General features: G+C 61.1%; 1 protein-coding gene across 2 annotated transcripts in view; it reads left to right on the forward strand.

Moving 5' to 3' along the window:
- Positions 1-18,477, forward strand: part of CASZ1 (castor zinc finger 1) — a 147,592-nt gene that overhangs the window by 80,302 nt on the left and 48,813 nt on the right. Inside the window, exons 3-4 of one of the 2 annotated variants that reach the window (XM_079778227.1) lie at positions 770-821; positions 12,875-12,913. In XM_079778227.1, coding sequence (XP_079634353.1) covers positions 12,898-12,913 — 16 coding nt within the window. In that variant the 5' untranslated portion in view covers positions 770-821; positions 12,875-12,897. Of the gene's footprint in view, positions 1-769; positions 822-12,307; positions 12,397-12,874; positions 12,914-18,477 lie in introns of those variants that run through there. The other variant, XM_079778226.1, reaches the window with a different exon arrangement.

Below are 18,477 nucleotides of genomic sequence, written 5' to 3' on the forward strand. Positions count from 1 at the left end.
TCATTGATAAGCCACCCATGGAGGAGTGGGGAGGAAAAACATAATAAAGAGAAAACGCTCTCCTGATGTGGGTAGAGTTCTGAGGCCGGCGGGGGGGGGGGGGGGGGGCGGCGGCGGGATGGCAGGGCCCGGCTCAGTCAAGGGCAGGGGGCCCAGGTCAGCAGGCAGAGGGTTATTCGGGTTTGCCACCCGCGTGGGGAGCCTGTGCCACTTGACCCTGGCTCTCCAAACTCACCCTGAGGAGCAGGGCCCGAGCCTGGCAAGCTGGGCCGAGCAGTGAGTTGACTAAAGACGCACATTCTCGCACCATCTACCTTCTTCCGTGGCCCCATTGCGGCGTGTTGTGACTCATGCGTAGGACCCCAGGGAGGGAGGTGCGGTCAGTGCCGTGGGCCCCTGGTCCACCCTTGACCCTGTCACCCACTTGCTATAGTGAACAGCTTGGCATCTGTCGTTTTTATTTTCAGGGGCCAGCGGGGGAGAGAGTCAAGGAGTGGGTGCTGCTGGATTCTGTCCCTGGCCCCTGGCCTGCAGCTCATGGGAGCATCCCCTCCCCCCACCCCCATCTCTGCCTCTGGTCTCTGGTGGGGGGTGTCCTGAGGGTCGTATTTCCACTCAGTGCCCACTCAGTGTGTCTGAATCTTTGACCCCTTTGGCAGGTCCTAGCGGGCCAGCCCCTAGGCCCAGGGTGGCAGGAGCCCCTGGGTGGACAGCAGAGGCGGGCACGCTGCCTTAAAGGCTAACAGGGCTCCTCTCTCTCTCTCCCCAGGATGAAGTGACGCCCCTACTGCCCAAGAGGAGCCTCCAGGACCCGCGACGAGGTAAGGCCTGAGCCCCCTCCCCCCACCGGTGAGCCCTGGCTGCTGCGGTGTCCCCTGGGCCGGGGGATGGGGGGTGGGGGGGCTGGCCATGCTGAGCATCCGGCGCGGATTGGGAAGATGAAGACTCAGCATTGGGCTCGCATTGCCCACTTGGACCTGGTGGGAAAGGTGGCCTGAGTAGGAGCCCTCAGACCGGCTCCTAGGCTGCCAATGGTCTGGGCACCTGGGATGCAGTCTTTGGGCATCGGGTGTGTTCAAGGCAGCGCAGGGCAAAGCGGCGTCTGTGGTGCCAGGGCTGGCCTGCCCGGGGTTACCATGCCCAGCTCCCTGCAGCTCCGTGTGCCTGCTGTGCTGGCTGCTGCCGGCTTTCTCTCCCCCCCCCACGCCCCCCCCACACACACACACTCCTCCCAAGCTCTGCCTATAGCCCGGAGCGTGGGGAACCTGGCTGATTTGAAAGCGCTCTCTCCTCGGAGGAGGCTGTGGCCCTCTCCTTCCTCCATGAGAGGCTGGCAGGTTGGAGGCCTCAGGCCGAGCCCAGAGCAGGCTGCTGTCTTGCCCTTCCCCAGGCCCAGGGCTCCCCAGGCCCAGGGCTTCACAGGCTGTCTCAGACCCCGAGTGGCTCCAGGAACCTCGGGGGCCACCGGGCCTCGGCCCCAGGCAGCGCCGTGTCAGAGGTGACCGGTGGAACGCCAGTGTTATGTAAATAGCGGGGCCTGCCCGGCAGGCGAGCTGGCTGGCTCAGCCATCCATCATCCGTGCTCGGCGGGGTGGGGGACAGACACGGCACCGCGCGCCTGGCTCCAAACCTGTTTGTTTTCCCTTTGTCTCCCGCGTTTCTGGCCGGCTGCGGCCGGCTCCGGGTTTTGTCCTGCTGGCCCCCTCCCTCCGGAGGACGGGGGGCAGGGAGGGGATTCGAGAGGCTCCCACGCGGCATCCCTTTGGGACTTCAAAGGCTCCCCCAGCATTGTCTGTGCCGGCGGGCAGTGGCCCTGAAAACGTGATCAGAGGCGGCTGGTGTAGGGCAGGCCCGGCCCGCGCCCTGCGCTCTCGCTGGGGCCCGTGGATTCCTCCCTTTGCCACCAGCACCACCCTGGTTACAGCGCTGCTCCCCAGGCCTCTCTCCTCGCCTTCCTCTCCCCTGGCGGCCCTGCTGGGCAGCCCAGCCCGCTGCCCCACTCTGGCCCCCGCTCTTAGCCGCAGCCTCACACCTTTCTCGTGGCATCCAGCCGCCTAGAATGTTGGGAGCTGCGAGTCCCCACCCTGCGGATCCCCCGTGAGGATCTGCAGCTCAGCGAAGGGCTGATGGGAGCTGGCATCTGTTTCCCATGCCAGCGCTTGCTCTTGTTCCCTTCTCGTGTCTCCATCCTCTGCTGGTAAAGAGAGCCTGACTTCCCCCCGAGGCTACTGCCCATCCCTTCCTTCGCCTCCTTGGCAAAGTGTAGATTGGATAATTCTGTCCCCGGACAGTGGGACCGAGTCTGGCATTCCTGATCCTGAAAGTCAGCCCTGTGTGTGTCCATTCTCTGGAGCAGGACTTGGCAAAGTATAGCCCATGGGCCACCTGTGGCCCACTGCCTGTTTTTGTAAATAAAGTTTTATTGAGACACAGCCACGCCCACTCGTTTTCATATTGGCTGTGGCTGCTTTCACTCTACAATGGCAGCACTGGGTAGCTGCAACAGAGGGCGTTTGCCTGCAAAGCCTAAAATGTTTACCAGCTGGCCCTTCACAGAAAATGTTTGCTAACTCCTGCTCTGGAGGTTCTGGCTCCTGCCTTCTGCGCTCTCGCTCGCGCTCGCTCTCTCTCTCTCTCTCTCTCTCTCTCTCTCTCTTAAAGGTAATATACAAAACATGAAATTTAACATTGTAACCATTTTAAGTGCACAGTTTCCAGGCATTCAGAACTTTCACAGTGTTGTGCAACCATCCCTTCGCCCTGTGCTCTTGTCTTTCGAGGGATTGCTTTGAGGGGCCGGGGCGGTGGTCTGGAGCCCTGTCCTGAGGTTGTGGGCTGCTTGCAGCCCTGACCTGCTCTCTCATCCTCTACTCAGTCCCACCTAGAAGTCCCCGCTTGCCTCTCCCCGACAGCCACTGTTTCCTCGGCTCTTGCTCCCAGCATCCCCTGTGTCTCTATCCTTAGCCTGTAGCTGACCCTCAGATCCACCCTTGCCTCTTCCAGGAGGTGAGCCGAGTATCTCCTTTGCAGGGTTATTGGGACAAGGAAGCGAGTTCATGTCGTCCAAGGTGTCTAGCCTGGGGCCTGGCAAGTGGGAAGTGCCCCTGTTCCCTCCTCTCCCTGGGCAGGTTCCACGGGGTCCCCCACCCCTGTCCCAGGACCTCTGCGTCTGACTTCTTGGAGAAGGAGAGGCTCCTGGGGTAACCTTCATGAGCACCAGTTTCTCCATCTGTGAAAGGGTCCTGACCACCACGCTCTCCTGCCGCAGGCCTGTTGCAAGGAGGAGCCAGGATGCTGGGGGTGGTGTTGGGTGCTGCTGCTGCTGCGAGGGAAGCAGGAGGCCACGTGGGGGGCACCTGCTCTGTGCAGGGGCAGGGACCAGGCTGCTCTGACACATCCCTGGTGCCGTGAGCTGATGTGGGAGCCAGGTTCCCAGCCCCGGAGGAAAGGCAGGCAGGGGGAGAGGACAGGGCGGGGGAGGAGGGAGGAAATGAAGCTGTGCAGCAGTCAGAGGTCTGAGACGGAGCTGCCTGCGTTCTGGCACAGCTCACCGGCCGCCTCTCCTGCTGCTGCCGCCGCTGCCTCCCTGTCTGTCTTCCTGGGCTCCGGGCCCTTCCGATCCCTCCAGCCTTCTCTCTGCGTCCCGCTCGCTTCTCTTCCCCCTCGCCTTCCCACCACCCGTACTGCTGCACCCCAACTCCATGGTGCTCGCTCCCCCGCTCTCTCTGTCTCTCTGTCTCTCTCTCTCCTTTTCATCTACTCCGAAGGCTTTACTTTACTTCCTTGTCACCCTAATTGATTGCATTAACCTTTCAGCGTATTGGATTTCCTCGGCATCGTGCAGAGAGCCCTGCACAATATGCTTATAATCTGAGCCATAATGGACAGTTTGCAGTCAACAAGCCCCTTCTCCCATCGCTGCCATCGGTCCCGTGGACATCTCTCTCGCCCAGGCCACCGTGGCCACCTCCCCCGCCAGCAGGGGTGGGGCAGGGGAACAGGGCTAGAAGGAAGCAGGCACCGCTTAATCCCTCTGTGCATTTCCCTGCCTCTCCCCTCCTGCCTCTGCCCCCCACCCTGCCTCTGCCCCCACCCCCTCCCCGCCTCTGCTTTTCCAAGCTCCCCTGCCAGGTCCTCGCCAGGCCTCTGGTCTCCGTGGTCCTCCCAGCTCAGCACTCTGCTTCTGGGGCTCTGCATAATGAGTGGCCGGCGGCCCAGCTTGGATTTGGGGAGTAAGAGCCCCCTGGCTCCACCCAACAGTTGTCAGAGCAAAGCTGGAGGGGGAAGCGGAGGGTGATCAGGAGGTGGAGGGTGGCTGAGAGGTGGAGTCTGACTCTCTGGGTTCACCTGCCCCTCAGCCAACTGGAGGCCTCTGTGGACCTTCTGGGAGCTGCACCCCGTTCTGGGAAAGTGTGGGAGCACAGGGGAGACGGGAGGAAGGGGATCTGCTGGAGCCGAGGGAAAGAGAGGCAGAGACCCTGCTGGGTGGCCGTGGGTGTGGGGCAGCCGCGCCTCTCCCAATGGGCGAGGGAGCAGGTGCCCGGCCGCCCGGTTCGGGCCCGTCTCCCACACGCCGCCAGGGATTGTGATTCGGGTGCTCGGCGAGAGATGTCTCGGAGTCTCTATTTCCCATCTGACTTGGGAGTAGCTTTGAACAGATCCCCCTGCCTCCATCAGGGAAAGAGAGACGGGATAGAAGCAACAGAGCAGCAGGCTGGAGAGAGGCCGCTGCAGGGGAGATAGCTCTGCCTGACCGGAGACTGGCAGGGTGGCGGCAGGAACGCATGAGAGCTGGCTCCTCAGCTGGGGAAGAATGAGCTCCCTCCCGTCGGTTCCCTGATGGGCACCTGCCTGTCTAGCAGGAGGCGAAGGAGCCAGCTCAGGCCAGCTGCCTGGTCCTGGGGGCTCTGCGAGTCCTGGCCCCTAGGTCCTGGCTGGGGCTGTCCGGCCTCAGACGCGCGGCCCGGCCTGCCGAGTCTTCATTCACGACAGGATGGCTGTCGGGCTGAATACATTACTGTCAGGCCGGAGGAGCAGGCCGGAAGGTCCCCTGGCCCCGGTGCTTCCTCTCCCGCACTGGTCTCTACCCCCCACACTCTGCCATCATCTTCTCCTTCTGACCAACCCCCACGCCCCCCACGCCCCCCCCCCCATCACTCCGAAGGGCAAGCTTTGGCAAGAGGAGGCCAGACTAGGTCCTTCCCATCCTCTCCCAGGGATTTTGGGGGTGGGCAGAGGGCGCAGCAGGGAGAAGACAAGTAGCGAATTAAAGTTTGGTGATTGTCAGTGTCAGGAGAAGCTAAATAACCCTGTAACTAGTATGAAGGTGAATTCACGGTCTGCTGCACATGGAAAATATGAGCGCTGTGAGACGGAGAGCGGGCGGCGTCTGCCCGCCATGGTGGGCAGCCTCCTCTCCAGGGACCCAGGCAGGGAGGCCGGAAGGGGGGCCTGCACTCTCCATTCCCTGCCAGGGAGCAGCCACCCAGGAGCCCCGAACAAGTACGGGGGCAGCTCAGCTGCTTGACAACCTACAGGCTGGGCGCCAGGGACCCAGGGAGACGTTAGTAAGCACCAGCAGTATACGTTCACGGACACCAGCCCAGGCCCTAGGCCAGCCATCCTCCCAGATCCACATTAGTCACGAACCACTGTTCTCATTGAGTGCCTACTCTGTGCCAGGCTCTGTACTGCGCCCTCACGACCACTCTAAGCGGTAAATGCTATTGTTACTCCCCATTTTGTCCCCACTTTCTTAATAACCACTTTATTGAGATATTAGTGGCCCTGTGCATGAAATTCGTGCACAGGGGGCAGGGGGATTATCCTTCAGCCGGGCCTGCACCCTCTCCAATCTGGGACCCCTCGGGGGATGTCCGACTGCCGGTTTCGGACATCCCTCTTGCAATCTGGGACCGCTGGCTCCTAACCACTCACCTACTTGCCTGCCTGATCACCCCTAAATACTCTGCCTACCGGCCTGATCGCCCCCAACTGCCACCCCCTGCTGGCCTGATTGCCCCCACCTGCCCCCCCCTGCCAGCCTGATCGCCCCACCTGCCCCCCCCGCCAGCCTGCTTGGCACCAACTGCCCCCTGCGCTGGCCTGCTCGCCCTAACTGCCCTCCCCCGCGACCTGCTCACTTCCAACTGCCCTCCCCGGCCGGCTTGATTGCCCCCAACTGCCCTCCCCGGCCAGTCTGATCGCCCCTAACTGCCTCTGCCTAGGCCCTGCCACCATGGCTTTGTCTGGAAGGTCTCCCAGTCTAATTAGCATATTACCCTTTTATTATATAGATAATTTACATGCAAGTGTATCATTGACAAGGTTGTGCAACCATCATCACTATCTAATTGTAGAATATTGCCATCCCCCAGGAAGAAACCCTGGACTCAGTAGCAGTCCCTCTCCATTCCCTCGACCGCCGGCCTTAAGCGATCACTACTCCTTATTCCCTCTGATACGGAGAATGTGGCGGCTCAGAGAGGAGCAGTGACTTGATTAAGGTTGCACAGCCAGTGAGCGATGGAGCTGGGCTTTGAACCGAGGTAGTGGGTCTCCAGAGGCACAGCTCCGTGAGGGCCTGCCCGCCCAACGTCCCGGCTACCCTCCCCCCCCAACCCACATGCCATGACGCATGTTTCCAACTGCATGGGCTCAGGCGTGTATGAGCACCATCCGAACACGTAGGCCCAGGTGGCAACAGGCATCTCCCTCCCCAGGTACACGTACGATTCCATACAGAGAAACCTCACCCCCCCCCCCCCCGAAGGACAGCCAGCCTCCCCTTCGCGTCCCCAGCCAAGCCTCGGGCACAGGGGGGTTGGCACAGGAACCAGCAGCCAGAGGAGCTGAAGTGGCCAGTGAGACCTGGGTGGTTTCGGAATTTTAAAATGAGAAATCCCCATATCTCCCGCAGCCGATAGTGGTGACTGAAATAAAATGCCAGCACCACATTCCAGAGCAGGTCCCTGCCCAGGTTGGGGCCACAGGCTGGGCCGTGCCCACAGGGGCAAGGCGACTAGCTCCGTTCCCTGAATCACACCCTCTGTCTCTCCTTCCATCTTTCAGTCTCTCCTTCGCTTCTCTCCTTTTCCTTTTCGCCCTTTTCTTCCCTTCTACCTCTTTCTTCGTCACACTCATACGTTCCCACCCCAAAACTAAAACAAACCAAAGAAGGCTTTAGGCCACACGCTTACACTTAAAAATCGGGGAATTAATGTGAAACAGACTGCCTCCGATAAGAGATAAATCCAAGAGCGAGAGACAAAGGAAAGGTAGACGCGAGAGAACGAGTGTCTGTTGGATTTGGTTTGGGTTTTTTTCCTCCTTCTCCTCTCTCCCTCCAAAGTGGAGGATCCGGCCGGGCCAGTTTGGATATTTATTAAGAAAAAGCCAAAGATAATTAACTTTTTTGTTTTTGTTTTGTTTGCGGGTACCTCCCCTGCTGGCACTCCTGACTGCCTGGCAAATTAAACCTGCTCCCTGGGTGCTGGGCTGCGGCAACGCTCCTGCTGGCTGCCCCGAAACTGCCGGCCCCATCAGCTGCCCACCCCGCCACCCACCTGGGGTCACTTTATGCCACCATTGATGCCACCTCCCCAGGCTCTTCTGACTTCTAGACAAGCCTTTAGAGCAGGGTAAGTGGTCTGGGTGGGGAAGGGGGCTGTGGCCATCACCTCCCTAGAGGAAGGTGGGGTAAAAGCGTGCACTCTCCCATGGGGCAGGGGGGTGTCTCCCGGCCCGTTCAGGGCTGTCGGCTTCCCAGAGAGAATGAGCTAGAAGTGCAGGGGAGAGGCCAGATTTGGACCGTGCCAATTCCAGCTCTTCTCCCAGGAGAGTGGAACGCTGCCAGGGCCCAGGGCCCTCGGGAATGCTGTGGAGAAGACCTGGGGCCACGGAACCATCCGTGATATCTGTCCACCCTTAACACCAGGCTCCGTCCCCTCCCCTGCCCCAGCCCCCCGGGGGCCGGCAGGGTGGTTAGAGAGCTGCCACTTGGGTAAGAAGCTAGTTGCCTCTGGTCTCCTGCCCTAGAACCATGAGAGCCCTGAGGCCACGCTGTGACCTGAGCCCAGTCCAAGGGTCAAGAAGGTGGCGATTCTGGACTTCCTGGTTAGGGACAGAGTTGAGGGCTTCTCAGGGGTCAGGACCGCCAGGAAGGAAGGAAGGTCCGCTCCAGGGATCAGCCCAGCCCCGAGCTGCACGGGTTTGGAGGTGTGGTTTGCCCCTCTGGTAGATGAATGTCCCTCGGCCCCTCCCCTGACAGGGCCCAGTCCCCTGCCCTCTGGCTTCCTCCGAGGTGGGCAAGGAGGTAGGCAGCGATGCGAGGTCCCTGCAGGTGGGGAACCTGCTCTGGAGCTGAGCACGGCGAGGAGGGCATTTTTCAAGGATTTTGCTGGCCCCTTTTTTTTTTCCTGTGAAATATAAGGATGTGCAATTTTTTTGGTTTCAATTTAGCATTGGAGAATTTTATAATTTAGTAATTAAAATCTCTGATAGGCTTTAGAAATTGCGGCTAATTGAATTTAATGGGAAGATGATTTTCAATTTTATTTGATTACCGGGACCCCTGGCATCGGTATTTATGGGAAAAAAATGGGAAATGTGCTGTGTGGGCTAAGATGGCATAATTGAATTAGGGATAATCGGATTTCTCCGTCATGAATTTCACTATAATTTTCCTATAATTTTCCATTAGATATCTAGTTTACAAATATTCACAAAGAAATGAAGCTCTTTCGGAATGGAGATTGCTGGCTAACAGGATTACGGGGCCACGCGCGCGGCTGTGCCAGCCCCTCTGCCACCATAATGCAATCCCTGGGTCTGCCTTACACTCAGCTCCAGCCCGGCCCAGCCCCCCGCTCCGCCGCCCGCCCTGCTGCTCCCCTCTGCCCTTTGCTTCCTTCGGCCCTGCCCCCCCCCCCCCGGCCCTGACACCCACCCTCCCGTGGCCCACCCCCTCGGGTGCCCTGGCAGGCCGTCCTGTCCACACTTTGCTCGCTCACTGCTCTCCCTTCCACCCTCCCTCCGTCAGCCTGGGGAGCGCACTCACACGCAAGCACGCGGACTCCCTCGCAGGTGCGAACATGCTTGCTCACATGCACACACAGTCTTTGGCCGAGGCTTCTGTGCCCTGGCCCAGTCGCCTCGGAGGGAACCAGTTTATTGGGATCCTGGGGTGGGGTGCAGGAACAAAAGGAGCTTTGTTCAAGTTTATGTGAAAGTTACAAATTCAAAATGAGAGCAGATAAAGCCTGAGATACCTGGTGTGTAAACAGGCTGGTGAGTGAGAAGGCCGCAGGCTCGGGAGGGAGGGAGAATGAGTGGGCACACTGGGGCTGCGAGGGGACTGGAGCCAGCGGCTGAGGCGCGCCTGGGAGCCGGCTGCTTCCCGGGCTCCTGTGAGGGGCCTGGGGGGGGGGGGGGGGGGAGGTCTCCACTTTTTCTCTCAGAGGTGAGGTGTGTAAGGAGGCGCTGGTGGCTCTGGGCCCAGCGCCTCGAGACCCGGAGGGATTGTGTCATTGGGCTTTTCGTCCCCCAAGTCCCAGGCACAAATGTCCTGACTCTGGCCTGGCCTCCGGGTCTAAGGAGGTGTCAGCACATCAGGATCCTCAAGTTAGAAATGGGCCACAGATGCCAGAGTTCTGGCCTCTCCCCTTCCTACGAGCACACACCCAAAGGGAAAGAGACAGAGATAGAAATCCGGGACCCTTCCATTACGCGGCCTCTGACTCACACCCAAGACCTCAGCGCCTCAGCCTTCTTCGCAGACCTTCTCAAATCAGAACACAAGATGGCCTCGTTTCCTGGGCCTCTCTGGCCCGTTGGAGAAGGCCCCTCACCCTTGGGCAGGGCCTCTTCACCCCACAGTAGCTGATGGCGGCCATGGCCGTGCCAGGGCAGAGGCTCTCCGGGCAGCCCCCGCCTCCCTCCACCCTCTGGCTGGCCCTGCCTGCTTGCCTGCCTTCCAGCTCTCCCAGGTCTGTCCCTGCGGCCATTCCTCTCCCGTCCTGGTCCACCAGAGACCTCAAAAGTTATCGCGCAGCCAATCCAGGTGGCCTTGCCTCCCGGTCACCATCAGCAGAAGCCCAGCAGGACTTCAAAAGGAGCCAGCAGGCCGTGGGCCATACATGCAGGGAGCTCCCCATACACGAGATGCCTCCAGATGCACCCAGAAATCATCCGTCTGCCCCTATGCCTTCAGGCTTCCGTCTGCAGCCCGTTGCCCTGATGGGGAAACGGACGCTCGGGACTGGGGTTTGGGATTGACTCTCTGTTGTTACAGCCCAAAGCTGCAGACCTTGCTTGGGGAAGTCATGGGTGGGAGCACCCCGAGGCGTGTGTGTACCCCAGAGCAGTCCCGGACCCAGAGATGCCCTGTCTGAGGTCCTGCGTGGGGAGCAGCTCACGGCCCTCTCGGCCCGGCTGCCCTGTGCCAGCAGTTGTCCGAGCCTCTGGGTCGCGCGTGCCTTGGTTTCTTTAAAGAGCTCTGCTCCCTTATGCAGAGTTTGAGGGACCGAGGAACTCAGTGCCGCTTCGGGGCCTCCTCCTACTATTCCTACCTGGGGATGGGGCAGGCCTGAAGGGTGGAGGGTTGTGCGACAACCAGGAATGCCAAGAAGGCAGTGAAGTAGGTGAGGGATGCTAACCTCCTGTGAGGCCATTCGAAACTAAAGAGCAATCCAAGAAAAAAGAAAAATAAGGGAACGTGGGAGAAGGAGTAGATTGTCAACTGACGCCTTTGCCCCAGGCCTCCGTGGGCCCTTGGCTTTGCAAAATAGAAATATTGCAAACGTAGGCCAGCACCCTTTTGCTGGATGCCGCCCAAAGACCAGAGAAAGCCAGGGGTCCTGTCCTATCGAAGGCGGTGTGGCCTTCCCTGAATCAGGGGGGTGGACGCAGGCGGGACGAGGGAGAGGGGGGGGTGTGATCCAGGTGCTTCACCAGCACAGCTGCCCACATTCCCGCCGGCCTGGCTGCCTCCTTCCCTGAGCCCCCAGGCCCAGCGCACAACTTGGCCACTAAAGTTTAAGGAATCTCAACTTATCCGGCCACAGCAGGGGCGTTTGGGGGCCATGGCAGAGACCCACCAACGTGCCTTATCTGAGAGAAAATAATGAGGGCCAAGGAGTGGACAGAGGCACAAGTGTTAGGTGGCTGGCTCCTTGGTTGAGGGGTGCCGGTGCTCCCCCCATCTGCTATGGGGCGGGGGGCGGGGGGGGGGGGCGTTGTGGAGGGAACCCAAGTGATGATGCTCAGAGAAACGAGAAAAGCTTCCGCCCCGGCGGGATGAGGGCGGAGGTCGCAGCTTTGGGGCTGGGGCTGAACTTCTGGGCGGGAGGGGGAGAAAGGCCGGAGCTGGGCTGTGCAGTCGGCCAGGTGGGCAGGGCACCAGGGCCATTTAAAGGCAACGCCAAACCCTAGCGGGGGAAGCCCGGGGGCGGGGTGGTAGTGATGGGGGGGGGGGGGTCCCCCGCTCTCCTGGAGCCTGAGCTGCGCCTGACGCGAGTTTTTCCCTGACACACCAAGCCCCACCGCCCAGAGTTTTTTCTTCTTCGAACTAAGAAAGCAACACCACCACCAACAAGGGCAGAAGCTGGAAAAAGAAAAAACCCTGGGACCCCGGCACCCCGAGTCCGCGGGTGCGCGAAGGGAAGCACGGGAGCGTGCGGCGCGGCTGCGCGACCCCGCGGCGCTCCCACCTGCGCCCGCCCGCGCGGAAAAGTTTGCGCGGCCGCGCGCGCCGCGAACCCCGGGCCGCCCGGCGCCTGGGAGAGTCCGCGCGCCGCCGCCGTCGAATCGCGCCTTCGAGGCGAGGCCCCGAGCGCGGAGGGGAGCGTGGGAGCGCCAGCCCCGGCCGCCGAGCCCCCGCCCGCCTCCCTCCCTCCCCGAAGTCTGAGGTCTGGGGAATCACTGAACCCGAAGGCCGGCCGCCCCAGCCGGTGCGCTGCCGCCTCGTGCGCGCGCGAGGGAGCCGGCGGGGGCGCGCGCAGGAGCGGGCGCGAGCCGGGGAGCGAGCGCCGGGCGCGGAGCGAGGGCCGGGCGCGGGGCGGGCGGGCGGGCGGGCGAGCGCGAGCCCATTCACTCCGCACCCGCGGGCGCGCGGGCCGGTCTGCTCTTTCACCTGCCGGGGCGGCGCGGGCGGGCCCGGAGGAGGCGGCGCCGCGGCCGCCCTGCCAATCACCTCGGCGCCTGGCAGCGCCCCCGGCCGCTCCCGCCCGCCGCTCCCTCCTGCCAAACTGTTACCCTGAGTGTTACCGTCAGGAGCAATGACATCAGGGCTTTAAAACAACTTGTTATTCGGGGAGTAATCAGTTGCAATTAGGCATTAATTAAGTATTATGAAAGTTGATTATTTAAGTGAATTCGGCTTTCGACTCTCCGACTATGGTGAGTACCCGAGTGGGGCGGGGGAGGGCCGGGGGGCGCGCCGCGGGGCTCCGACCCGGGACGGCGCGGGGCGGGGGGCGCGGGCGGGGCGGGGGCGGCGGGGAGCCGGGCCGCCGGGCGGGCGGGCGGGCGGGCGGACGGGCGGGAGCGCCCCTCGGCTCCGCGGGCCGGCCGGGGCCCCCCGACCCGGCCGCGTCTATAAATAGTTTCTCTTTTAGTTTAATAAACTCGAGCGCCGAGCGGAGCTGCTCTGCGTGTGCGATGCCCGAGCGTGAGAGCGGCGGGCGCGGGAGGGGGAGTTTCGCTCTCCCGCCCCGGGCCCCCTGCGCCTTCGGTCCCAGGTCGCGGGGACCTGTCCGCCCCTCGATGGGGGGCGCGGCGCGCGGAGCGGGCGGAGGGGTGTGGAGCGGGGAGCCCGGCGAGAGACTAAACAGCGTCTTTTTTTCCTTCCCTCTGCTTTTCTCGGCGATCCTGGAAGAGTTTGGGACCAAAGAGAGGAGCATGGATCTCGGTACAGGTACGGGCCGGTGGGAACCTCGGGCGGCCGTTTCACTTTTCTTTCGGTTCTTTTACGGAAGTCGGTGTTTTCAGCCCAATGAGGGAGCAGCGGGGCGGGGGGCGGGGGCGGGCCCCGGGAGGGTCCGCGCCGCCCGGCTTCTTCTCGCCCCGGTTTCTGGGTTGCGAAGCCTCCTTCGGAGGATATTATTGTTATTATTTGTTACTTGCTTAGTGGCTATGACTAATCTCATGCTTGTCATTATGAAAGAAGGGAGGGGAGCGGGAGCTGGGGGGCACCCAGAGAGAGGACTTAGGGGTTTTTTGTGGGGGTTTTGGTTCTCCATGTCTTTTGAATGGCTCCGTGTGTTTTCTGGGTGTTCCCCCCCCCCTTCCGCAGAGATCTCTGTGTCTGGCTGTGGGGTGTGTGTTTTTATTTTTTTAGTGGGGGGTGGTTTAGTTTTTGAAAGCAGCGTCCTGTTGGGAAAGGTGGTTCGTCTGGTTTCGGGGCGACTGTCTCAAGGTAAAGGAATTTAATTTATTTGGGACAAGGCTGTGTCGGATGATCAAGCTGCTTATTATGGCTAATGAGTGTTTTTCACCTGAGAATCCGTGGGATGAGGTGGCTGTTATCAGTTCAAAGTGTTGGGCCCAGGACTCACTTCCATCCCCCTTTCTCGTCCCCACCCTGGGAGCGGGTAGACCAAAACAGACGACTACATGTGGACTCTGGGTTTGGGGGGGGCCTAGCGTGGCACCTCGGCTAGGGTTCCAGAGAGCATGGTGCTGGCCTGGCCAGAGTGTATCCAGAGATCTGGGTGTTTTATTGGTTTTAACCTAATTTTACTCCATGTTTCTCTTCATTTCCCATCCGGGGTTCTAACCTACGTCCCGAGTGAGATTTACCACCAGGCTTCCCATTAGCCCTCTCTACTGAAACCGAATTCTGGCCAGGACCCTCGGATCCTAGGCTGACAAAAGCCGCTGGCTTCTTCCTAAATGTTTTTAAAAAGACGTCAGTAATAAACAGGCTGATAATTCATTGAGACTGACCTCTGAACCCTCCTGCTTCATTTATAGGCGGGTAAGTGGTGTTGGTGGCTATTAGAGTTGTTGTTTATAATGGGCCCAAGTTCATAGCATTGTCCCTTGGGACCCATGAGCTGACATTTGACCTTCTGAGGTCAAAGGGGATTGGGCAGAGAGGATAGGAGGGCGGCACTGGGGGGGCCCAGGGGGGTGACATGGTGGTTGGCTTTGAGTAAGGGATGTGTGAGGGGGAAGGGGTCGCTCTCAGAGTGTTAAGACGGTGTCCAGCCAGGTGTGACCTAGGTGTATCTGATGTGGAGGTCCTGGGGACCTTTGTGCCCAGGAAGGGTGTGACACCCCCTGCTGGGCAGAGTGGTGAAGGTGCCCAAGGCTTCCGCCCCTCCCTGCCCCTCCCTGCCCTCCACTCCCACACAGAAGCAGCCCGCCCCCACCTCTAATCAGGTGTCTCATCACCTCCCTCTCAGGCCCCAGCCCCTTTCTTCGGAAACAGGGCCCCCACCCATCCCTATAAGGGGCAGACCTTACAGATGGGCTGGGTAAGGCACCACTCCCTACCTGGGGCCGAGCCTCTGCTTGTGGGCGGGCACAGGGGACCCGGGCATTACTCAGCTGGAAGGCGGGCCCTCCGTATTCCTCCTTCCAACCTGGGTACCAACTGGAGCGGCGTCCACCCTCCTGCCCTACACCCACCAGCCTTCCCAGTCTGCGGTGGGGGCAGGACGGCAGAGCCCTCCTGCGGGGTGTCCCCGACGCGGGAGAGGGCTTCCCGGGCTTGTGGGTGGCAGAACCTCTTGCAACATCTCTCCTGGGCCTGAGGGACACTCGCTTCTCCCAGCACTGTTCCTAGAAGCCAGAAGAGCCCCTGAGGTCAGCCAGTCCCTCCTGGAGCCGGAGCGAGGCACTCCCAGCAGGCCCCAGACCTGGACTCTGGCCACGCGGTGAGGGGAGGTCCACGGTGTCAAAGTTCTGCCTATTTCTTGGAGGAGTCATCTGGCGATACCACCTCAGCCTTTTCTTTGAACTTGGAAGTTTCACGTAATCTCAGAACTTCAAAGAAAGACACTTTTTCCCCCGTGCACGCAAAAAGGGAAGCTGGTGGGAACTCTGAGATCCCCTCTGAGCCTCCTCTGGCTACTCCATGGTCACCTTCCCTCCAGCCCCGGAATGCACTCCTGGACGCGGCCAGGGCCAGGGGCCTCACGTGGGGCCAGGGCTCGTGCTGGGCCAGTTGGGGGTGGAGGGAAGTCCCTCTTCTTTTGTGGGACCATGAGCAGCTGCCACTCAGGGCCTCTGTAGCACAGCACAAGCTGCACGCACCGGCCCCAGATGACTGCCGGCTGGTACCAGGGACCCACTAAGCATCGGATCCTGGGTTGGCATCACCTCCCGCCTCGGCCAGGTCTCGGCCCTGAAGCACCCCGGCTCTAAGTAATTCGGGAGAGGGAGAACCCAGCTTTCTCACGAGGGGACAGCAGGACCTCAGGGGCCATGTGGGCCCCGTTTCCCCCACCATAGTTCAGCCAAGGGCTGGATCAATCTGGACGTCTTTAGCAATAAAAAATGCCGATGTCGTCCTAATTCACCAGGCCCCGAGATGACAGCAAATTTACATTTTTTAATTAAACTAGCAGCCAGTTTTTATGAGAGGGGGTTGGGTTATGCAAATCAAATGGTTGTGTACGGAAGATTAGGAGAGTTTGGGAATAAATTCCACAAATGCTAATAAAAAAAAAAAGGGAAAGAGAAAGAGAGGGAGGGAGGAGAGAGGAAGAGAGGAGGACATAGTTCCATTAGGGCCCTTTTAGAGTGATTTCCCTGGGGTAGGGCGTCGGGAAGGGGAGAGGAGGCAGGAGGAAGCTTTCAGACGCAGGTAAATCCATCCTCAGTTGGGAAGCTCCCCAGGATTAGGCCCCACTAGGCTGAGTCCTAGGCCCTGGACCAGCGGAGGCCAGGTGAGAGTGGCCGCGGAGCAGCGGTAGAGCTTTGGAAAGGAACCTGCCCTTGATTTTCTGGGATCTGGCTCTAAATTGTCCCACTCTCCCTAGGGGGAACTTGAGAAGAAGGGGAGGGGCTGTTCGGGGTTAGAGCTGTCCATCAGAGGATCCAAGGTAGGCTCTGACAGGTAAAGGGCCAAGTAGGCAAGATCAAGGGGGTGGCCAGGGGCCGCAGGGGGAGCCGAAGAGGGGCTGCACTGCCCACCGGGCACCATGGCCGCAGCCATGTTGCAGAGGTGGGTCAGTGGGAGGAATCGAGGCCACTTGCTGAGCCAGGCCTGCTGCTCTTTCCCTGGATTAAGCGCTGCTGGGACTCCAGGCTGAGCGCCCCTGCCTTGCACACAGGTCCCCACTGCCTCCTGGCCCCGGCCTCGGCTGTGGAGGAGGCCAGGAAGGATGGGGTCAAGGGAGCTGAGCCAGGTTGGCTCGGTCGCTTGGTTCTTGGAGTGGAATTTCCTAGTAGCCACGTGCTCAGAGGGCACACGGTCTCAAGGTAGGAGAAGACTTTGCAGGTGGCATCTGGCCCCAGGGGGCAAAAGCGTGGTTTTCCCACCCAGCCTCTGGGTGGACTGCTCAGGCCCCTGCTGCCCTGATGGTCAGCCCCCTCCAGACTCCCGGGACGTCGGTGAGCCTCCCGGGCAAGGCCAGCTCCTTGCCAGGAACGGAGGCTTCTAGGAACCCGCCTGGCTGGCTCTGGTTACACCGAAGGCCCCGTGTGCATTGGGGCTGGGGAAGGCTCTGGTGCTGTTTCTGGAGCCGAGATTCCACGCCGGGCTTGGGGCAGAGCAGGCTGCCTGCCCTCGATCCTCCTTCCTCAAGCCTTCACTTGGCCAGGCGCACCCACTCGACCAGTCTAAGCGGGGACCAATCCCTGCAGTCAGGCTGGGCACCGGTTCTGCCAGTCTGCGGCAGGGGGTAGGTGCTTCCGTGCCATCTTGGCAAGAAGGAGCAGGCAGAGCCAAGGCCGGCATGGGCTCTGTGGGGAGGAGCGAGCTTCCGGGTACCATTCGCGCAGAGGCGGGCTGTGTGTTTGGAGGGACCGGAGCATCCGATGACCTTTCGGGTCTCCGGCTCCCAGCTTGATTTTACCAGAGGATTCCGCGCGGCCGTCTGTGGGCGGGGCCGAGTGGTCGAGGCGAGAAGCACATCCTTTGGACCTTTCCTTGGGCAGACAGCGTTTGCGACCGGCAGCTCGGGGCTGTGACCTGGCCCCTGGAACCAGCCCTGGCTCGGTTGAAAGATGTCAGAGCAAACCTCAAGCTGAAAGGCCTCGCCGAGTCAGTGCCCTCCGACCGGAGGCAGAGGCAGCGGGGGCAGGGCTGGACCCCACGGCCCCGTCCCAGGCCCCTTTTCCCTGTGGGGACCAGCCAGGGGAACCCATTCACTGTCCTCTCCAGGGAGGGCCCAGGGCCGTGGAGTCAGGCCTCTCAGGCCTCCCCGTCGCTCCCATGTTCCCCCCGCCCCCTCCCCCATGGCCACGGAATCTGGCTGAGTTGCAGCTTGGGTTTTTATGATGGAAAAATAAAATAAACGGAGGCACCTTTGGAGGGCTGAGTCACGGCAGCAGCATCTCCTCATTAAAGCTGCTGCCCTGGCTCCAGTCCCTGGGCAGGGATTGGGCGGCGCCCGGGAAGGCTCAGGCCCGGCTCCTCCTCTCCCTAGATCCTGCCAGGTGAGCCAGGCGCGTGCCCCTCAGCCAGCCTCCTCCGGCTGGCCCACCATTCTCAGAAGGGTCAGGCTCATCGCCCCCCACCACCCCCACCTCCACCCCCAGCCCCAAGGCTTCCTCTTTAACTCTGCCCTCCCCCGAGCTGGTTTTTAAACCTTGACCCACTGGCTTCAGCTCCTCCTCATTCTCCGTCTCTTCCTCCTCCTCCTCATCTTCAGGGGGAAGGAAGTTGCTCTGCAGTAATTACAGCTTGTGGGTCCCCAAGGCAAGCGGCAGCTGTGCTGGGATAGCTGGGCCAGGGTACGGCAGGAGGAGGAAGGAGCTGGGGAGGAGGAGGAGGAGGAGGAGGGGGGGGGGGAGAAGGCTGGCGGCCCGTGTGCAGAGGAGAGACTGCTTCCCTTGGATTGACTGTGAAAGGTGGCACCTTGGTGGTCCAGCGCTCACCCGTGTCGCTGCCTGACTGTAGCGTAGCATCTCCACACCCCAGATTCATCAAGCCATGCCGTCCCCTGTGGGGGAAGAGACCCCATTCGGGCAGCGAGGTCTGCAGTTCAGTAAGCATTGGGGAGCACCTGGGTGGGAGCTACAGGAATGAAGACCACCTGGTCCTTCCCAGGTCTCCGGGGCCTCCTGGTGGGGGGACAGATGGGTTCCTCTGCCCCATCGGGTAGAGGGGCCCAGGGACAGAGGGCCCAGGGAGCTTTGGGAAGGAGTGGCCTTTGACCTTGACCAAGGATGGGAGGTGCTGGGACTGCTGGAGCTAGGCGGACGATGCTCCCGGCACCGCCCACCACTTCTCCTAGCGTCCACCTGGGCTCGTCTCTCTCTTGCCCCGTCCTCCCCACCCACCCTCAGAGGGTACCTCCTGCTTCA

Source organism: Cnephaeus nilssonii, assembly GCF_951640355.1.
Source record: "Cnephaeus nilssonii genome assembly, chromosome: 7".
In the NCBI taxonomy this organism is placed as follows: Eukaryota; Metazoa; Chordata; class Mammalia; order Chiroptera; family Vespertilionidae; genus Cnephaeus; species Cnephaeus nilssonii.